Source organism: Amphiprion ocellaris, chromosome 21 (assembly GCF_022539595.1).
Source record: "Amphiprion ocellaris isolate individual 3 ecotype Okinawa chromosome 21, ASM2253959v1, whole genome shotgun sequence".
Taxonomy (NCBI): Eukaryota; Metazoa; Chordata; class Actinopteri; family Pomacentridae; genus Amphiprion; species Amphiprion ocellaris.
In genome coordinates, this window is record NC_072786.1 from 2,447,562 (window position 1) to 2,471,246 (window position 23,685).

General features: G+C 39.0%; 1 protein-coding gene across 1 annotated transcript in view; it reads right to left on the reverse strand.

The window, feature by feature from the left end:
• Positions 1-23,685, reverse strand: part of rassf3 (Ras association domain family member 3) — a 79,870-nt gene that overhangs the window by 52,205 nt on the left and 3,980 nt on the right. Inside the window, exon 2 of the mRNA XM_055006808.1 lies at positions 17,762-17,871. Coding sequence (XP_054862783.1) covers positions 17,762-17,871 — 110 coding nt within the window. The remainder of the gene's footprint in view (positions 1-17,761; positions 17,872-23,685) is intronic.

Here is a 23,685-nt window from a genome sequence, read left to right on the forward strand (position 1 = left end):
TATTACACACTTAAAGTATAAACAATGGTTCATTTCATCTATAGTGTCCCCAGCTGTCTATGAATGTGTGTTAATACACACCGACTGGGTCGGCTCCTGCAGGTCTCCTCTAGGTGTGAAATCAGTCCTGACAAGGTTTCCCTCACACACACACACACACACACCTAAACACACGCGTGTGTGTGTGTGTGTGTGTGTGTGTGTGTGTGTGTGAGGCCGCTGGTGTTTATCTGCTGTCCAGTCGCTTTGGCCTGGAGCCAGTCTGGTTAAACATTACTGACATTCCAGTGAGGGCAGCTCTCAACTAACATGCAGCCTCTATACTGTAACTCTGTGGGGAGATTACAAGATTTAAACTTTCTCATGGCACCAAAATGTACCGCATGCCATATGGCAGAAGTCCATCAGAATTAAAAGACATTGCCCAGCTTCGGTCCAGGACACAAATGTCTCGTTTACTCGACACATTTGGCGACTCAGAATGATTTGTAGAGTCCTGCCGACTACCAGTTGAACCGAGGACTCAGCTGCTGAGGACATTTTAGCCCCTGTGGTATAAAACCTCATCAGTCAGAGTCAGATTCATATTCACAGAACACCATTCATCCCAACAGGGGAAATTCATTTGCAGCTTACCCCATTCAAACACATTAAATTCAAGACTTACAGGCAATATAGTTATAAATCTTGAATTTCCCTCGGCATTAGTAAAGTGTCTGTCTGTCCATCTGTCCGTCTGTATCCCTATCCATCTATCTATCCATCCATCTATCTACAGGTCACTATAAAGGAGCAACAAGCAGCAGTAAATACAGTAAAAACATCTGTTCTAGTTCATATAAATAAGAACTAATCAATAGAACACAACAGTTGTTTAAAATAACTTCTGTCAGTGTTTCTAAAGGCCTGACAGCAGAAGAAGTAAAGGACATGAAGCTGTGGTTTGTTCTGCTGAGGTCAGATTGGCTGGTCGCTCTTTTGGCCTCTTTGCTGCCTTTTTTTCAATATAATTCAGGCTATTTTTGCCCTCTTATCACAGACTAGCCCCTGTATTAACTGAACAATCGATGTCTTTTCCTCTGGTACTAAATATCATAAAGGTGGTGTTAAGAAAGGATAATAATGTTATGATTAAATGCTCTTTATGATTTCAAACTACTGTATTTTAACCATTAAAATATAACAACTTGGTCTGAAAAAAGCATCCTGCAACTCACACTAATGTAACTTGATTATGTGTCCGTATAAAAGCTGAACTGTTTCCACATATTGTCACTTGTTCAGACTGAGCTTCACCGTTAGTTTTCCCAGACTTAGGGACAATTTTTTGACATCAAACAATAAAAGAAGGTAGAAGGTGGTCGATACATAACACTATGCCAGAGTGCAGTGAAGATTGGTGCAGCGGTGAAAAGCCAAACTCTGAGGAATGCGTCACGTTTAGAAAACCAGAGAGAAAAAGACAGAATTCCCCTCAGGCTCCAATGACCTCACTCACTAAAGATTTGTTATCTTGTGCAGGTGAGTGTGTGTTGTTTGCAGAGTGCACAGGTGTGTGCTTGTGAACGGGGAGTGATTCTATCTTTGGGCTGGTGGGTGTGTGTCTAATTTAAAGGCAGTTCACTGAGTGGTGGGTGTGTTTTAAAACTACTTTAAAGGTGGGAACCAGCAGCGAGTGTGTTTCTGTTGGGAAAATCTCCTGAACGTTAGCTAAATTAGCTAGTAGTATTTCCTAGAATCTGAATGGAAATTGTACAAAAGGAAGAGTTTCTTCTTTCTAATCACACAGCAACTAAATGCTGAAATATTTGGAAGGTGTTTTAACACATATTTCATTCATTTTTCACAGACGTGGATCAGTTTAGAGGACAACAGAGGTGACAAATTAATGGTTTCTCCCTTTACATTACAAAGGTAGATGTCACTTCACTCTGCTGCATCCACCCTTCAACTCAGCCTTATGTCAATCCAGGAATCTTTTCATGACCTTTGCTTGTGCCTCAATTCCAAGAAAACTAAATGTATGCTATTCAGCTGGACAGACAGTGTCTCCAACCCCCCAAAAGATTTAAACTGTTCTCAACTGATTTTACCTGGTAAAATAAAGAATTTTTTAAAAAATCCTTAAGGTTTAAGTCAGATCCACTGCTGCTCATCGCATCTGGTTTAAAAAGAACTGCTGCCAACTAACAAATTCCAAACAATTGATGGTGTAATGGTTGCTTCACTCATCTTTTTATGCAGTTTATGGTCTTTGGTCTTACATTTGTCCCCCATCTGTAAGACAAATCTGTGTGTCTGCTTCTGGGAACCTGATTTAATTGTCATTCTTTGCTGTGTTGTTTGAAACAGGAGCATTAGGTAGACTGGTAAGAATGGCATATTTTCCTGCTTTTTCAGTGTAGTTTATCTAACCTGTTGGTTTTTAATGCAGTAGTATTGTGCAGGGGTGAAATCCATTTTGTTGAGGGACAAAACAAGAGGAGAAAGTAAGAACTGGACCCTAAACACATGAAGCTGTGATGGGAAACTTCAAGATCAATTAGTCACTAAACCGACGAGACAGATAAATCCAAGCCAATAAAGACGGACTGATCTCAAGACCAAACTGCAAGCCAAAGATTTTCATGCTTCTGTGACTCTAATCAAACATTTTGGCAAAAGTTCAGAATACGAGTGGGGAATATGTCAGGTAAAACGTTGAGACGGTTGCTTCGGTGCATCAGGGCCCCAGATTTAATCATTCGTGTAATCTGGGAGCACTCAAGCTAGTAATATACAGGAAAGAATCAAGCCAGAGCCTCAAGGTGCTAGCGTCACACAGCAAGGAATGCTAAGAAGAAGCAGATCTACCGCTTGAGGACGCAAACACAGGAAACAGCAGGAGTTCATGCTAATGTGTCCCACTGTGGGGTGTCTATAGTCCTAAACCACATGTGTGTAGAAGTGACTCTGTTACAGGTGTTGGATATCTAACCTGATCCCCCACGTTGCCTCAAGGACTGTGAAACTGATCCACAAATTTCCTCAAAGCCTTTGTTCGCATGCACAACCTCCATGGAGTTTATCACGAGCAGGTAGTTGTGGTACATTTTGGGGTTTTAGATGCTGACACAGATTATTTTGTGTGCATTTCCCCCGGAGGCCCAGTATTTCATCCTGACAGACAAAACACCGAGCGTCTCGTGATCAAAGAGCAGAGGAATGCTGTTGAGAGTCGGTGTATCACATAATCACTGACAGACAGGAGAGGAGGACGGTGTAGGTTACAGCTGGAGGAATGACACGGCTATAGATGGTTACCATGGGAGGGACGGGAGGGAAGACACTCTATAGTGCTGGACGTTTGCCTCTTTCCTTTAAATTCTGACAAGGTCTGATTCAACTCTGAGACAAACTAAAAATATTCTTCATTCAAACCACTATCATGGTTTGAACAATCTCATTTAGTAAAGCAAACAATGCTAATTAAAAGCTTCACCTGAACATTTTACGTTACAATCTAACCTCTAGGGTCAGCTGGGTGGAACCAAAATCACCAGATGTTTTTGGTAAAGCAATTTATTGCTCAGTGGCACATTTACGCAAAAGAGCAGTGATAACACAAAGAAAAGAGGGCCCCTAATTGTCATGGTAAGAGGAAAACTGTTGGGTTTTTAACCCTCGTGTCGTCCTGCAGGTCAAAATTGACCCGTTTTAAAGTTTGAAAATGTGGGGAAAAAAAATGTATTTTTGCAGTGAAACTTCTGATGTCCACATTTTCAACATTTTTGGGAAATCTTTGAACATTTTTGGTGGAAAAAAAGAAATGTTAAAAATGTTTCTTAAGAATATTCACATAAAAATCAACCAAAATCCAGCGAATTTCGCTCGTGTCTCGTTTTTGTTGTTTCATGTCTTTTTTGTTGTTTTGTTTCTCGTTTTGTGTATCAATTTTGTCGTTTTACTGAAGAACTTGGTTTTATAATGCTTCTGTTTTCTTTGAGTCTCTTTTTCCCTGTTTTTCTGTCTGTTGTTTCAGTCCTAACTCTGCCAACAAGCGTTCTGCTGACAGTCGGGTCACTGTGTTGCTGCTGAATGTGTGTCGTTTACAGTGAACTCTTATCCCGGCTGCTCTGTATCTGAGCTTCAGATCGTCCGTCTGGATAAGGATCCGAGATAAACACACAAACACACACTGTGCAGCTCGACACACACACACCAACACACACTGAGGAGTCTTCTAGCCGAGTCCCTCCCTGATACCCATCTGTGTTTTCCTGTGAGCCTCCCACAAACTGAGCAGAAAAATTACAGAGAATTTGCTTCTAAAGAGCCCATGGTGCCCTGATGCAACTTTTTAGAAACACTGACTGCAACTTGTCCACAGCAGCTCAGCTGACAGGTCAACTTTCTGTCACCTCCAACTCCCTCTGTGGTCAGATGTGACGTCAAAACACCTGATGTAGCCTCAACTTACTCAAATGATCACTGAACCAACTAAAGCTGCTTCCTATATTGTCATTCATGTGGTTACTTTGTGGGCTGCGCTGTCGCCTTACAGCTAGAAGATCCCCTAAAACAAGCTCTCAGTCGTTGTTTGACTGGATATCATCTAGTGCAACATTCATACCTTACATTTCTGTGTCCTTAAATGAATCGTTTTTGTCGTTTCGTGTCTCCTTTTTGTTATTTTCTGTCTTGATTTTGTCATTTTGTGTCTCGGTTTTGGTGATTTGTGTTTTTGATTTTGTTATTTTCTGTTTTGATTTTGTCATTTTGTGTCTCGTTTTTGTCATTTTGTGCCTCGGTCTTGTTATTTTGTGTCTCAATTTTGTCATTTCATGTCTCATTTTCGCACTGTTACCTTGAGGCTAGAAGATCCCCCAACAGATCTAGCCACCTTGCATTTCTGGCATATTTGAAGAACCTCCTTAAATTAATGTAATCTGACAGGTCCAATAGAAATAGGAAACATTAACATCAACTTCACTCTCACTGAATGAACAGAGGACAAACAGAAATGCATGAAGCTTCAACCTGTAGACTTCTGGGTTGTAGGCAGTGAGCAGTGGACACTAATGGCCTAAAACATGTCGAGTTTATTTCAGTTATGTTCCCTATCATCATATCCAGCATTTCCACTAAAACAAGCTCGCAGTTGATTGTTTGGTACCAGAAACGTCTACTACTAGTCCCACTACTACCTTGTGGTCGGCTTAAAGACCCAGACACTGACATTATTAGAAGCAACCTGGAGCTCAGCTGGTGTACGTTTTAGTTCAGCTATAAAATACGCTAGCTGCACATTCGGCCGTGTCAGGACATGTCAACAGCCAAAAATGAAGGAAATCAGCGGTCCTGGTCTGTTGTTGGGTCTCTAAGCTGTCGGCTGGTGTCCTGTTTCTGCAACAGGCAGCTGACGATGGGGGAGCTTTGTCTGTCCAACCGGCATCAGACCGAGGAGTTAATCCTCCACAATCCACTAAGATTACAGTGCAGCACCGTTACAATAATTCATCCCTGTGCTGCTGCTTCTGTAGCGTCTTTGTGTGTCTGCTTTTATTTATACGATGGAGGGAACAGATAGAATCATATCCAGCATGACTGTGTGTCTTGGCAGTTGGTCCGTCCTCAACATTTGCTTTCTGTTTTGGAGATGTCCTTTCAGATAATACTCAGGTTGTTTTTGGTTTATTGAGCCTCAGCCAAACATAGAAGACTTGTATCAACCAATGAAACAACACTTAAAAAATGTTGATTTATCCCTATAAAAACTTAGCTCCATAATTTGTAAATGTGGGGTGTAAAATAACCGATTCCTGCTGTCTGTCAGGGCATTTAAATGGAGGTCTGTGTGATGTATTTTTTGTGCTGATGTTACAGTCTGTTATCTTTTATTAAAGCTTGATAAATAAAATCGTCAATGCTCTGGCTTATTTGTATTTGTTTAAAACTTTTACAGATCTTGTTGGATAGCGATGAGCCCAGGATGCAGCAATGGTGCCCCTGAGAAATGGAACTGGTTTTGGAAAATGAAGCTTTTTCCATAAAAGTTGGGCAAACATTCAGGATCGTTTCTTTTGGACACCAAATGTCAACATATTCTTTGTAGATCTCTACAACTGTTCATCAAGAGAACCAAGCAGGCCTGAATTATTACTCCGCCAAGGAACGCAGCAGTTTTGTGATGATCGATGGACGTTTGTCTGTTAACAACATTACTCAAAAACGGACCAAAGGATTTGGATGAAATTTTCAGGGAAGGTCAGAAATGACACAAAGACCAACTGATTAGATTTTGATGATTGGGAGTACAGAGAACTGACGCAGGTCTTTCTGGACTGGTGCCAGTGGAACTACCTCCAGATCAACAAAGGGAACACCTAAGAGCTGGTGGTGGACTTCCACAGTCCAACACCCCCAACATCAGTGAACGTCCAGGACATGGACATGGAGGGAGTGGACTCACACCTGGGTGTTCACCTGAACAATAACCTGGACTGGCCAAACCACACTACAGCACTTTACAGGAAGGGTCAAAGCAGACTATCTACTGAGGTCTTTTGGGGTTCAGGGGGCGCTCCTGAAGACTTTTTATGACTTATCAGTCATCTTCTATGGAGTGGTCTGCTGGGGTAGCAGCATCTCAGCTGCTGACAAAAGGAGACTTGATCAGCTGATCTAGAAGACCAGCTCTGTCCTGGGGAGGAACCTGGACCCAGGGGAAAGGAGGATGATAGCCACGCTAACATCCCTGCTGGACAGAGTCTCCCACCCCATGTAAGACACTCTGTGACAGACTGATCACTCCAGGTGTGAAGGAGTGGTTATAAACATTGCATGTGGTGACAGACAATGCCTTTAAAACACTTCAAAATGGCCCCAATATGAGTGTTTGTGTTCAGTCCACTCTCCTCTAATGACAGGAGCATGTTTGGTTTCTCTGGTTCTTCATGTCTGAGTTCTGAAATAAAACGTTGAAGGTTTTTGAATTATTTCTCTGAGTCAAAATCACATAATCACGCTGATTTTTTCCTCCAGAATCCCAACTTGGGATTCAGTTACTTCGTCCAGCCTGCATGTGTGCATCTCCCTGTCTGACTGTTTCTTAATCTCAACAGGTCTGACTTTCCCTCTGGTCTGTGTTTGGCAGGTAAACTTTCAAACTGTCGGTCTTCTGCTCGACACAATAGGCATGTGATTAGAGGACTGGAGGAAAGGGAAGATCAGTAGAGATACAAGAAGAGGAAGATAAGCAGATGGTGAAGATGTTTGTTTACAGGAACCACTGGGTGAATCCAGATGTTTGATAGTGAGACGACAGGATGGTTGCAGACATTCAGGACTCTGCAGGATTATTCTAAAAGTCTTTATAGGTCAGAGAGCAGCAAAATCCAAGTGGTTGGAGGTTTAGTGTCTTGCACAAAGGCACTATCCCACTACCTAAGCAAGTATTTGAACATTTAAAAAAAACACTTTTATTCTCTTCCAATTATCAAACAGTGGTTTTTATCTAACAGTTCTTTATCTAATTTTAGGTGCTGCAGTGTTTTAGTCTTTAAAGTAACAGTTTGACATGTTGGGATGTTTATTCTCTTCCTCTGCAGACAGTTAGACATGAGCAGTGATATCAGCTGTCACATCTGTACAGTAAATATGAAGCTGCAGCAGCTTAGCTTAGCATAAAGACTGAAAACAGGGTGAAGCAGCTTGTCTCCACAGTCTGGGACTTAATCCTGCTTTATCCACTCCATCCATGAGACAGCACCATTAAAGCCACTGTCTTTACTGGACATCGTTACATGTCATTTTCTGTGCTAACTTTTGATTATAACAAGACACGAAATGACAAAAGCGAGACAGAAAGTGACAAAAACAAGACACAAAATGACAAAACCGAGAGACAAAGTGACAAAAATCAGACACCAAACGACCAAACGAGACACAAAATGACAAAACTGAGACAGAAAACAACAAAAACGAGAAAGAAAAGGAAAAACGGAGACACAAAATGACAAAAACGAGACACAAAATGACAAAAACTAGACACAAAATGACAAAAACGAGACAGAAAATGACAAAATCGAGGCACAAAATGACAAAAATCAGACACGAAATGACAAAAACCAGACACAAAATGACACGAAACAACAAAAATGAGACACGAAACCACAAAACTGATACACAAAATGACAAAACAAGACACAAAATGAAAAAAATGCGACACAAAATGACAAAAACGATACACAAAATAACAAAAATGAGACACAAATAAAACAAAATTTCTCAGACACAGATACAATTAGTTGTTTTCCATAGAGTGGTAATACTGCAGTAATAAAGCAGGGAGTGTGTAGTTGAAGCTGCAGTGAGGTTGTGTGGAGGTCAACCATCTAGAATAACACTCTGAACTCTGTTTTCACCCCTAAATGATTTAACGGCTGCAGTTATGGCTTTAACCTCAGTGTGTGTTCACAACCAAAACCTTTCATTTATTTTATTTATTTTTTTGCTGAATGTTCACATTTTAGCCCCACAGTGACGACTTGGTTTGATATTTTCTCATCACCAGCAGCCGTTTATCTATATCTAGAAACACACAAACATAAACATGCAGAGTTTGGGTGATAAAAACTATTTATGTAAGAAAGACGTTTTCATTTTTCACTTTTCTGCTGTTTAAAGTCACATTTGGCTGATGCTCATGAAACCCTCCCCAGAATCAACTCTTTAAAGCTCATTAAAATGTTCTCAGCTGAACAATGATCCGCCTCCTTCCAACAGGTTTTATCAGCCTGAGCTTTTTGGTTTTTATGTGCAGCACAAATATTATGTTTATACCACCAGTTTGCAGAACAGAGCTCATATATATATAAGTTCAGTATCTGCAAAATAGTCACTGCAAACGGTGTCTAATGGTTGGTCCTGCAACATCTTATTATCATTAAACCTCCTCCTGTGTTGACTCCCTGACATTCCTGCGGTATCTCGTGGTCAGAGACCAACATAAGTGGAGTAAATATTAAGATACGAAAAGAAAAATTAAAAGAGTGAAGAAATAAAAGGCAAAAAATACAAATATAAGAAAATTAGACAGGTTATTAGCATTCTAGTGTGCTAAAGGTAGCCTCTATGTGTGCATATCATGGATTAGCATTCTAATTATTAGCATGTAGCTAACTGTCTATGTTAAGGAGAGTCTTACCAACAGTTCTGGAATAAATGTTCACTTTTAAGGTGATAGCACAAGTAGAAAAAGTCAGCAAACCAACTTAGCAACTCTTCAATAGCTCCCCAAAATTGGCTAACACTAGCTAGCATTAGCCACCATAAGCTACAGCTACCATGATTTCAACTTTTGAATTATGAGGAAATAAAACAAATGTGTTATTTGCTCTTTTAAACGTTAAACTGTCTTATCAGTAGTGCTGTAAATGCTACATTTAGCATGTTTGTATAGCATGTTAGCCTAGCATTTTTATATGAGAGTTCTGTTTTTAGAGGAACACTGCATCTAAAATGATGGTCCAAGAGATTTTTTTGGTGACTAATTTAGCTAAATTTGTGCTTTGGAGATAATTAATTTGCATTAATTTGTATCAAATTTCAATTATTCAGTATTTTCTGGGTGTATTTTTAAGATATTTAGACGTTCAGGGACGGACGTGCATCATGAAATCCTGTTTTCTTCTACATCTTAAAGAAAATACAGAAGTTCAGAATTAATGGATCTTAATGTGCAATTATTGGTTTAAAAGGTTTTACAATTTAATTTAACTCAGCAGGAGGGAACAGATAATGGATTAGAAGTTAGAAAAGCAACTTTAAAAAAAAAAAAAAGGAATGTTAATGTGTTTTCCCTCTGGGTTTTATGGTCACTCATTAACAGCTTCAGACTACAGTAAACACACACACACACACACACACACACACACACACACACACACACACACACACACACACACACACACACACACACACACACACACACACACACACACACACACACACACACACACACACACACACACCAAAACCTGTAAGAAGAGAAATGATTGTAAAACTTGAGAAAACATCTTCCACTGTGGGAAATGTTTCTTCTGTTTTCCCTTCTCCTCCATTGTTTTTGTTCTTTCTTTCTCTTTAACCTTTAACCTGTCCTACGTCTGTTATCTTGACTTTGTGCTTCCTGTCATCGTTTCGTTGTGACTCCTTTTCTATTCATGACTCACTTGTTATTAGGAGGAGGCTTGAAAGGTTTTAGAAGCATTTAACCCTCTGAACTGAAAGCAGTTTCCAGGCGTTTTCTGCCTCTAAGATCATTTTTTGACTGCAGTATATTAAAGTCCTGAACCTCTATGGAAACAGAACCACCACAGCTAGAAGCAGAGAGAACCTAAACATGTCTTCACATATAGAATTCCCTAAATCATAAAAAAAGAAGTTTCATTTGTGTTTAGCTCCTTACATTTTACTTGTCTGCTATCTGTTCTGTATAAACACTGCAGTCGATTTTGCAGTTTTATGTCTCAGTTTTGTCATTAGTTCATCAATTTTGCCATTTCGTGTCTTGTTTTGTTGTTTTTTGTATTGGTTTTGTCGTTTCATGTCTCGTTTTTGTCATTTTGTGTCTCGGTTTTGTCACTTCGTGTCTCATTTTGTGTCTCGTTTTTGCCATTTTGCAACCTTCTAATTAGCTAAACAATAATAAGCTAATAATTATTCAAAATTTTTTTGATTGTGTTCTTTTTATTGAGTTCAGATATTTCTTTTTTGGCAATATATCAAATTTTATATGGAAAACAACAAATTGTATCACTTTCAACAAAGTTCTCCATTACAAAAACACCTCTCAGATCACATGACCTGCTCCACATGATGTCATTTCCTCCTGGAGAAAAGACTGGCCAGACTCCAAGGCTTTCTGACTTATTTAATATAAAGTAGTCAACAGTTTTACTACAATATCTTTAGAAATAACTTTATAAATAACAACTATACACTGACCCAGATATAAATGTTTCCATGTGTGTTAAACAGTAGAACAGCAGAGAACTTGTCTTTGTACAGCTGCTTGTGCTCACATCGTCTCTTGCTGTCCCTCTCGTTTTCCTGAGAATAAATATTTAACGTGACATCGCTCTCACATTAAACTATTAAAGCGTCTCTATTAAAGCTACTGAGAAAACTCATGAATGTTGTTCAGTGTCCGGACTCCCTGTGCCGTCTTTGTTTCCTCTCTGCTGTGTTTGTCTTTCCCAGCAGACGGGATGTGGACCTTATTCCCTCTTTCTCCCTGTCAGTCATTTACCGCCTCTCCCTTCAGACCAACCAATCACATGCAGGACAGTGGAAGTGTTGGACTCACTGTACAGACATTCAGGAGCTGCTTGTTCAAACATTGTGTCCGTTTACTGCGGGAAAAAAGCAATAAATAGCTCCGTGTGCTGCGCCAATTTCAAAAGGAACTCAGCCAAAGTCTGTTTATTGTGTCAGATTTATGAATAAAATCAAACTTGAGAAGACAAATCTACAAAATAACATCATCAGTGGTGGTGGAATCCAAGAAAATATGACTTCTATATTTTCACCTGTTTAATATTTATCTAATATTTATGTTGACAAATGCATCATCTGAAATTTTATATTAGCAACATGAACTACAACTGGTAAGTTTTTGTTCACAAAAATTAGACAATGGCAAAAAAGAGACACAACACAACAAAACTGAAACACAAAATGACAAAGATTAGACAAATAATGCCAAAAACAAGAAAAAATGCCAAAAATTAGACAAAAAATGAAAAAAGAGCCACAAAACAACGAGACACCAAACAACAAAAACGAGACAAAAAATGACAAAAACGAGACAAAAGAATGAAAATGGGGCAAAAAAATGACAAAAAATGACAAAAAAGAGACACAAAGGAACAAAACTATAACACAAAACGACAAAGAACAGACAAAAAATGCCAAAAACAAGAAAAAAATGCCAAAAATTAGACAGAAAATGTTAAAAAATTGTTGCTGGGACCTACTGACCTACTTCCTGATGCTCGCCAACACAAACTGGAGGGTTTCCATGAACTACTGTTACAGATTAAATGTCTACGCTGGCTGGAGATCAGTGTCACTGTGATGACTGACACAGGTGTGTGTGTGTGTGTGTGTGTGTGTGTGTGTGTGTGTGTGTGTGTGTGTGTTTAAACCAGCTAGTGTCGACAGGCGTCCACCCAATCTATCCATCCATCCATCTATGTTCATTGATAGTCTCAGTAAAACAGTCTCACAGTGACGATGCTAATCTGTATATATATATATATATATATATATATATATATATATATATATATATATATATATATATATATATATATATATATATATGCATAAATATGATAAATGTTAGCAGCTATAACGCCTACCATATGAACCATCTCACTTTACTGAGTTAAAACACTGAAGTTCAAAGTATGCTAACGGCTGGGTGTCGATTCTGAAAATGATTAGAAGAAAACTAAACAAACTGAGTCTGATTCTCTGCAGGTTCACTAGGTCTGACTTTAGCACACACACACACACACACACACACACACACACACACACACACACACACACACACACACACACACACACACACACACACACACACACATGAAGCAGATTTCCACACAGAAACACACACATGAAGCAGATTTCCACACAGAAACACACACATGAAGCAGATTTCCACAGAAACACACACATGAAGCAGATTTCCACACAGAAACACACACATGAAGCAGATTTCCACACAGAAACACACACATGAAGCAGATTTCCACAGAAACACACACATGAAGCAGATTTCCACAGAAACACACACATGAAGCAGATTTCCACACAGAAACACACACATGAAGCAGATTTCCACAGAAACACACACATGAAGCAGATTTCCACACAGAAACACACACATGAAGCAGATTTCCACAGAAACACATGGTATAGCTGCATATCAGGTTATCGTCTCTGACATTCTGCTTCCAGACAACTTGACCACAAACCACAGACAGACAATCACACTCTCACATGCTTCAGCTCTGAATGAGGCAGAAATAGTGTCACTAATCCATTTTCAGCTGCAGACAGAAGCTGATGGGAAACAAAGATCCAGCAAAGAAAACCATTCAGGAAGTCTAAACCAAAGGGCATCAGGAGGTCAGTAAGGCAGCATGTTGTTGTACTTCTAAGAACACGCACACATGCAGTACACATCTGTAGCCACCTCACACCCACAACAAAAATGTATCTTCATGAAATAAGTAAAAATAAAGCCACAACTCTGGGCTCAGCATTACTCAGCACTATTTCAGGGTGTGAATATGCTGAGCGTTGGTTTGAAATGTGCTGATCTAATCCTCCGCCTGCTGCAGGAATAAAACCACATCAGTGTTGACAAACGCTGGAGCCCAAACCACGCTGGTCTCCATGAAGACTGCAGATGTTTGACTGCCAGATGGGATGTCAGCATCGAGGTGGAATATCGCTTTGATGGAGGATAATATCGTTCAACTGTTCAGAGACGGCAGTTTACTTTGGAGGCTGCTATGTTCCTGTATAAAAGCTGAGCTGTTTCCACATCTTATCAGTCACTTGATCACACTGTTCTCTGTTCATGTTGATAAAACTTTGCTTTGACTTGAGAGACGACTGAGTGTTAATTTGGAGAAGTCAGGACTGCACTGATAACTTTTCCTAACAGGTTTTGTCATTTTATGTCTAGTTTCTGTCATTTTGTGTCTCGGTTTTGTCATTTTGTGTCTCGGTTTTGTCTTTTTGTGTCTCGGTTTTGTCTTTTTGTGTCTCGTTTTTGTCATTTTCTGTCTCGTTTTGTCATTTTGAGTCTCGTTTTTGTCATTGTATCGTTTTTGTCATTTTGTGTCTCGTTTCTGTCATTTTGTCTCGTTTCTGTCATTTTGTCTCGTTTCTGTCATTTTGTGTCACAATTTTGTCATTTTGTGTCACGATTTTGTCATTTTGTCTCAGTATTGTCATTTTGTGTCTAGTTTTTGTCATTTTGTTTCTCATTTTTGTCATTTTGTGTCTCGTTTTTGTCATTTTGTGTCTTGTTTTTGTCATTTTGTATCTCGTTTTTGTCATTTTGAGTCTTGTTTTGTCATTTTGAGTCTTGTTTTGTCATTTTGTGTCTCGTTTTTGTCATTTTGTCTCGTTTTTGTCATCTTGTGTCTCGTTTTTGTCTTTACGTGTGTTTGTTTTGTCCGTTTTTGAGTAACGTTAACAGACAGACACCGCCGTGTTCCTTGGTGGAGAAACTAGTCCTACATAACAAAGCTGATGTGTAAATCCATCACCTGGAGTCAAGAACCCATTTATCTCAGTTCTAACACCAACTGACATCCATCCACTCACAGGACTCTGATGTGTTTCCTCAAAATGCTAGATTGTTCCTTTAATAATTTTCAGAACCTTTATCTGTTTTCCCTCCCAATAAACACCATGTTTGCTGACTCATGTTGACTCAGGTGTAAATAAACATTCATCTAATAAAATGTGACTTCACCTCCTCCCACCATATAAAATTGGGCATCATGATAAGGAGTTCTACTGATAAGCATAATGATAAGTATAATTATCAGGATAAGGGACAATCCTGTGAGGACAGAGCAGAGAGGAGTGAAGGAAGTCATTCATGGTAAACTGGAGCAGAGGACAGGGTTTATGTCACCATTTATCAGGTTCTTCTAACACAATGTTGGGGCTTCCACACTATTAACACCTTGATTCATCCTTCACCTGTCAGGTTCACATCCATTCACACCTCCAGGCATGTGAGGTCATTAATGGGTCATGAAGCTGACAGTAAACATCTAGGACTCATAAAGCCAAGTCTACTGGATGGGAGGTGAAGAGTCTGGTAGGGTCAGTATCTAACTGAGGGACTTTTTGGATCAGAGTTGACATTTTTGCTGTTTTCAGGACTAAAATCAACATGACCACCTATAACCAAACACCACATGACATTTTTACAGAATGATTCTTCTAAATATTATATATACAATTGAGTAAAATTAAAAGTTATTTCTAAAGATATTGTAGTAAACCTGTTGACTACTTTATATTAAATAACTCAGAAAGCCTTGGAGTCTGGCCAGTCTTTTCTTCAGGAGGAAATGACATCATGTGGAGCAGGTCATGTGATCTGGAATTAACACACTTACTTGAGAGGTGTTTTTGTAATGGTGACAAAACTGAGACACAAAATGACAAAAATGAGATAGAAGATGACAAAAACGACACACGAAACAGCAAAAACGAGACAGAAAACAACAAAACCGAGACACAATATGACAAAAACAAGGCACAAAGCTAGAAAACCGAGATACGAAATGACAAAAAGGACAAAACTGAGACACAAAATGACAAAAAAGACACAAAACGACAAAAACGTGACACAAAATGACAAAAACGAGCCACGTAACAACAAAATCAAGACATAACAAGACAAAACGAGACATAAAATGACAAAAGCGAGGCACGAAATGACAAAAACGAGACAAAAAATGACAAAATCGATTATTTTTTGTTGTTTAGCTAATTAGAAGGTGGTTGTTATTAAATTCAGATGGTTATTTAGTTGACATTTTAGCGATTTCCAGTCATTTTTATTAATGCGATTGTTTCCAGAATTAATAATTATGGAATTTGTAAAGACATGATCATAATTAACATAATTTATTTTTTTTTTTTTTTTACTTTTAATAAAAATGTTTGCAGATATATCCATGGACTTCAAAAGTCCCTCAATTATAGACTGACCCAGCTGCTCTTTACTAAATATCCTGATTCTAACTTGTACTACAGGGTTTGCATGTTTCTCTTTGTGTCGCATCCTGTAACTGTTTCCTATACGGAAAATAACAGTGGATGACTGTACTAGACACACACACACACACACACACACACACACACACACACACACGGTCTAAGTTATTAAACACCAGTGTAAGATGTTGTAATGCAGCCTGGTGTGGTCTGAAAACACTCTAACATGAAGCAGACCTGCTACACACCCAGCTGTCTTCTAGGAACTACACACACACACACACACACACACACACACACACACACACACACAGATGCATTGTGGGTGTGCGTGTTTGATCAAAGCAGAAAGGAATCTTCATCTTACAGTAATACTCTGAAACACGTCTGACCTCAGAATAAACTATTAATCACACAACTGTCAGGCTGCAACAAAGTCATTTTCATTATCATTTCCTTAAATATTAATCATTTTCTCTATGAAACGGGTCTGTGAAATCTCCAAAAACACTGGAAAATAGCTGCCTGAAGCTCAAAGCTGAGTCTTGTTTAGTCTGACCGACAGTTTAAATCAACACAGAATTGTTGTTTACTTTCAGTATCACAGGAGAACAAGAAAAACAACGAGTCTCTAACAGGAGAGAAGATCATAATTAATAATTTCAGATGCACACTGCCTGTAGTGACGAGCAAGGAGGCCAGGATGCTTTTTATTATGGCCAAAGGTTTGAGTACAGCGCCATCCTGTGGTCATGTAGGATACTACAGTTATGAGACTAAACCTAATTAGCTGATTGGTTGAGTGTAAGGAAGATAAAAATTAAAGCCCGATATTAAACAATCCTGAACCAGGTTTAACCCTCCTGTTGTCCTCATTTACAGGCACCAACAAATATTGTTTCCTTGTCTGAAAAAAATCCAAAAAAATTCAGGAAGAAAATTCCCCAAATTTCTGAAAATTTGCAAAACCTTCAGGAAGAAAATTCCAATAATTCCTTCAAAGTTTCCCTTAAAAGTTTTATTTTAAATAAATCCCCCAAATTTGGCAAGAAAATTATTGTAAATATTTTCAAAAAATGAGTAAAAATCTTCCAAAAAATCCTAAAAATATCTAAAGTTATTACATATATATCAGAAAAATGTCTAATATTTTCTTTAAGAACATTCATTTTGGTTGATTTTTTTATGAATGTTCTTAAGAAACATTTTTAACATTTCCTTTTTTCCACCAAAAAATGTTCAAAGATTTCCCAAAAATGTTGAAAATGTGGACATCAGAAGTTTCACTGTGAAAATAGATTTTTTTCCACATTTTCAAACTTTAAAACGGGTTAATTGACCCGCAGGACGACACGAGGGTTAATCAAACAAGACTTTCATACTGGGAGCACAATATGTTTGCTAAAGCTAGCTTCTAACGTAAATAACACCATGTCCACCATGTTTGTAGTTTTTACTGCTAATCACTGATATTAACCTGAATTCATACATTTTGTGCCAAAATTCAGACTTAATTATGCAATACTGTGTACAAGTACATGCAGCATGTAGTCTAAATGTCTTTGTTTGACATAATCTCTAGTTCTTTAGACGACAAGACCTAAAAGTGCTTAAAAATGTCAATGATGATGATGCTTGTTCTTCTCACTGTTGTATCGGCTCCTTTTGTATAGATATTTCTATTTTTTTTTTAATCTATTTGATCTTGATTGTACTTTGCACTGCTGTCCATTTTGTGTGTATAATGACAATTAAAAGCATCCATTCATTAGAATTGTCTCATCAAAGCCGAAATGACACAATTTTGCATTAAAATCAATATTGGCGTGCAAAATTGTGGATTTTGGGGTCAAATTTATACACAGATTGATTAATTCCATTCTAAACACATAAATAAAGTCCAAGCAGGTGCAGTCACATGACAATAAAACAGCACAGAATGAGATGGACTCACATGGAGCGTTGTGTTGTTGTTGAGCTGGTCCTGACTGATGGGTGACGCTGCAGGGTGACAGTCCAGAGACACTCTGTCCCGACATGCAGCGTGACACGAGTATTTACAACCTGCACAGAGACAAACTCATCATTCATTCATTCACTGGCTATAGAAAGACAAAGACAACAGAGGCAGTGTTCTCTAACGGATATGCAAACCATCTCTGATACCGTCAGGCTGTCTGTTGAGGCCATAGTTCTCTTTTTGCAAATCAAAACCAACAACATGCAAATCCTGACGTGAGGGAAAATATGAAGGATTAAAAAGTTTCAGAATAAAAGCCAACAGAGGCTTTGAATGTGATTATTTCCTCTAGGATGTGGTGGACAGAGCAGTGAAACTTACTTCAGCTGATTAAAATCTGGAGGCTGGACTTTTATTGTAGTGATATATTTTAGATGAAGACACATTAAACAGGTTTGGGTCAAACAGACTCATCACTCCACAATACTACAAACTACTCGTTAGCACAAAAACTAAACGAGACTTCTGGGGTTATGTGTTTGAATATGCGTTAAAGACGAACATCATTTTGGTTTTCTAGCTCCCAACATCAGCTGAGAGTCAAGACGGAACAACTGAAAATAAGCAAGATGCAAAAACATTTACCTAACATACTTCCTGGAGAGGTGTCTTTGTAATGAGCAACGTAGTTGACAGTGATACAATTAGTTATTTTCCATATAAAGTTTGATATATTGCCAAAAAAGAAATATCTGTCATGACAAAACCGAGACACGAAATGACAGAACCCTCAGATTAAAATATTAAATGACAAAAACGAGACAGAAAACAACAAAAAAGAGACACAAAAAGACTAAAACAAGACACAAAATGACAAAAATGAGGTATCACTGAAAAACCCCACCTACCCAGGAAATGGACTGTTCCATTTCCTTTGGGCAAACGGTGCAGGAAAATAAAAACTCTAACTTCCAGACTGAAAAACAGTTTTTATCCCAGAGTTGTCCAACCCATTTCCCCTCTGGACACACAAACAGACACACTATTACCACCCATCCCACTGCACTAACTCTGTTTACATATTTGTATCTTTGGGTATTTTTGTTTTGTTTGTATATAGTGTGAGCCTTTTCTAGCTTTTATCTATTGCTGGGAGTCACCAGTCGAAATTTTGCTGTGTGGAAACACAATGACAATAAAGATCCTTGATTCTTGAGTCTTGATTTACGCTGCCACTCAAAAGTTTGGGGTCATCCAGACAATTCCATGTTTTCCATGAAAACTCACACTTTTATTCATATGCTAACATAACTGCACAAGGGTTTTCTAATCATCAATGAGCCTTTCAACACCATTAGCTAACACAATGTAGCATTAGAACACAGGAGTGATGGTTGCTGGAAATGTTCCTCTGTACCTCTATGGAGATATTCCATTAAAAATCAGCTGTTTCCAGCTACAATAGTCATTTACCACATTAACAATGTCTACACTGGATTTATCATTAATTTAATGTTATCTTCATTGAAAAAAACTGCTTTTCTTTCAAAAATAAGGACATTTCTAAGTAACATTTTATAGCCTAATCAAGACGGAATCGGCCCCTTAGTTGCCGTCCTATTAGTGCAGGAATGATTGCTGACCCTCACTGATAACTTCACTGCAAAAACTCTAAATCTTACCAAGTCTGTTTGTCTTATTTTTAGTCAAAATGTCTCATCCCACTCGATTCAAGATAAATTCACTTAACAAGAGACATTTCAGCAGATGGAGGGACTTGTTTTAAGACAATGCATCTTCAATATCTTGTTGAGTCAAACAATCTTGAAATTATCTTGTTTTGAGTTGAATTTTGCAAGAAAACTCAAAATAAGTTTAATCCTCGTGTCGTCCTGCAGGTCAAATTAACCCGTTTTAAAGTTTGAAAATGTGGAAAATAATATATATTTTCACAGTGAAACTTCTGATGTCAACATTTTCAACATTTTTGGGAAATCTTTGAACATTTTTTGGTGGAAAAAAAGAAATGATAAAAATGTTTCTTAAGAACATTCACCAAAAAAATATCTTTTTCTGAATGTTCTTAAAGAAAATATTAGAAGTTTTACTGATATATATGTAATCACTTTAGACATTTCTAGGAGTATTTTGGAAGATTTTTACTCATTTTTTGAAAATATTTACAAGAATTTTCTTGCCAAATTTGGGGGATTCTTTTAACATAAAACTTTTAAGGGAAATTTTGAAGGAATTATTGGAATTTTCTTCCTGAAGGTTTTGCAAATTTTCAGAAATTTGGGGAATTTTTTTTCTGATTTCTTGGATTTTTTTCAGACAAGGAAACAATATTTTTTGGTGCTCATAAATGAGGACAACAGGGGGGTTAATACATCTCAAATTAGGAGGTTATATGAAAGCAAAAATCTATTTTTGAGTGAAAAACTGCTTTTTTTTTTTTTTTTTTTTAAGCATATCTGGTTTATTTTAAGACACCTAAGCTTTACAATCCTGGTAAAATAGAGCTTAAAATAAGTTTCCCAGCTAATTTTAAGATCTCAATATTCTAAATATCATATCTTATTTCAAGAAATCTTGCCAAGACATTTTTCACTTGTTCAATTGGCAGATTTTTTCCACTTATTTCAAGGTAAAAATTCCTTGAAATAAGTTTTTTTTCTTGTTTTGAGAGGAGTATTTTTTCCACTCTTCTATCTGAGACACCTGGCTAGAACCCAGCAGCAGCATTAAGACAAATCAGACGGAGGGAGGAGGAATCTGTCAACACACCAACATCACACACTGCAACAAACACCCACATGTGTGTACTCCTGTGTGTGTGTGTGTGTGTGTGTGTGTGTGTGTGTGTGTGTTCCTACCTGTCGACCTCTTTCTCACATGTTGTCCAACTTTATCCGACAGTTTGCACATGGCTGCTCCCATCTCCCATCGTCACCTCACACACTCCGTATCCTCTCTGTTACACTACGTCATCTCCACACACACACACACACACACACACACACACACAACACACTCCTCTCTCTCTCTCTCTTTCTCTGCAGTGTTTTTCAGAGTCTCTCAGCCTTCAGATGCTGCTAGCCTAGCCTAGCCTAGCCTTGCCCCACTCTGCCTGTGTCCAGTGTCTCTGTGTTGTTGTGCTGAGTGGCTCATTTACCAGTCAAATGGAGGCCACAGTGTGATGGACGGGGGAGGAGGGGGAGGAGGGGGAGGACTGCTGACTCAGTCATCTACAGTCCCTCCCTCCTCCTCTCTATTCTCTTACGTAGCTTGTTATGACTAGCGCCTGTCCATCCGTCCCCCCGAATCATCCACCTCGATCCCTACAGACAATGAACCGGATCCACAGAGGAAGAACAAGAGCCTTCTACATCCATCCACCCATCCATCCATCCATCCATCCATCCGCCCGCACATCCATTCATCCACCCACCCATCTATCCATCCATCTATCCGTCCATCCATTTGTCCATCCGTCCATCCATTTGTCCATCCACCCACCCATCCGTCCATCCATCCATTCATCCATCCATCTACCCATCCACCCATCCATATATCCATCATCCGTCCATCCATCCATTCATCCATCCATTCATCCATCCATCTGTCCATCCGTCCATCCATCCATCCATCCATTAGTCCATCCATCCGTCCGTCCATCCATCCGTCCGTCCGTCCATTAGTCCATCCATTCATCCATCCATCCATTCATCCAGCCACCCATCCATCCATCCATTAGTCCATCCATTCATCCATCCATCCACCCATCCATCCATCCATTAGTCCATCCGTCCATCCATCCATCAATCCACCACGTTATGTACAGTGTTTATTTTGGGATGTGGAAACGATATCCCAAAGAAACATCATATCACAACTGTACGAAAGTCTCCACTATTTTAACAACCACTAAACAAGATGCATAAATAGGAGAAAGAAGGAGGCCTAACAATAACATACAAAATCTCACTTATGAAAAGAATTCTGCTGGAAAAATGTGACTCGTCTTTCTGTTAGCACTGTCGCCTTGCAGCTAGAAGATCTCCGGTTAGTGTCCCAGCCTGAGATCTTTCTGTTTCCATGTTCTCCCTGTGCATGTGTGGGTTCTCTCTGGGTTCTCCAGCTTCCTCCCATAGTCCAAAAACATGCTGAGGTTAACTGGTGACTATAAATTGGTGTGAATGTTTGTCTCTATGTGTTGCCCTGTGATAGATTGGTGACCTGTCCAGGTGTCTCCTGCCTTCACCTGAAGTCAGCTGGGATAGACTCCACCCCCCATGACCCTAACGAGGATAAAACGGTGTATAGATGATGGCTAGATGGAACAAAAACCTAGGATTTGGGGAATATCAAATCAGCTGGTGATCGCAGTACACACATGTAACACGTCAAGATGCACAAAAAAGTCCATGACATGCATACCCAAAACACAACAGGAAGTCGGCCATTTTGAATTATGTGTCATATTTTGGATAATTTTGGAGCATTTTTTGCACATTTTCATAAGCTACAAACTCAAACAGGGTAACTTTGAGAGAGCTCAGGTTTGGTCAGGATGTACACCAGGAGCGGGTGATCAAAAGCTATCAAAATGCAAAAGTCTGAGGGCGTGGAAATGGCGGTGCCCGGAATTTCGACGTTTCGCTATGAAACAGGTAGTGCTGTATAACTGACCCGTACATGCTCCAATCTGCCTCAAATTTCACATGTATGATCACAGTTCAGCCCTCATCACATCCATAGGTTAAAATACAGTCACAGTCATAGCGCCACCTAGGGAATGGACAGGAAGTACTGTCTAACTAGCCTGTACATGCTCCAGTCTGCCTCAAACTTTACAAATGTAATCAGAGTCCAGCCCTCATCACATCCATCAGACAATATACACTCTCAGTCGCAGCGCCACCTGGTGGACAGGCTTGGATTCACTGACCAGCAAGGATGCGAGGACCCGTTCAACACTGCTTGCAGCTTTAATTTGGTTTGGAATCTTTAATGTCACATGAGTTAGACCTGGTTGTTAAATGAGGCTGGAATCAATTTTTTTCCTACAAAAGTAACAAAATAGAATCTGGTCAGAAGAAAGCAGATAAATAGACCGACTAGTCGACCTGGACACTACAGCTCTGAAGCTAAACGGGTCACATGGTTTATTCCTGCTAACAATCAGAGCTGGACCGGGAGAACAACAACGACAACAAAATCAGCTCTGACATTTTAGTCCAGACTATTACTGCTTTTCGCTAATTCAAGGGTCTGTATGCTCGTTGCATGTGTTCTAAGATGCCCAAATGTTGCTGGGACAGATAAATATACATGTTATGTTTTCAGATTCCTGCTACCTCACTGGTCTGTAGCGTCTGAAAGCTTAAACTGCTGCGTTCACTGAGCAGCAAAATGAATGTAAAGGTAAACATTGATCTCCAATCATTCAGCTTCATCCCATTGGTCCTCCTCATTCATGCTGCTTCTTCATCATCATCGTCCTCCACTGTCTCTCTCTGCTGTCTCAGGATAAAAGCTTCTCCCAGACGCCACTAATCGATCAGCCCCAATCAGCTGAGAGGAGGAAGGTCAGACACTCTCACACACCAACTCTTCAACCTTTTATTACTAGATGCAGAATGACGAGTAGAATATGAAGTAATTCAAGCCAATAATTATATAAAAACCGATTCTGACGTGATGCCGATGTTAAGAGTTCACATTCTGTTTGTTAAATGTAGACAAAAAAATGTATGTTTATACTATGACTTTTTGATTTGTTGACATTATCAAATATATTAGTCTTTTCAGTCATATATAAACCAAAAATTTATATTCTAATGACTAGCGGACATAATGTAAGTGGAATTTTCTTTTTGAAAATCAGCACACGGAGGGCTTTTATTGTGAAAGTC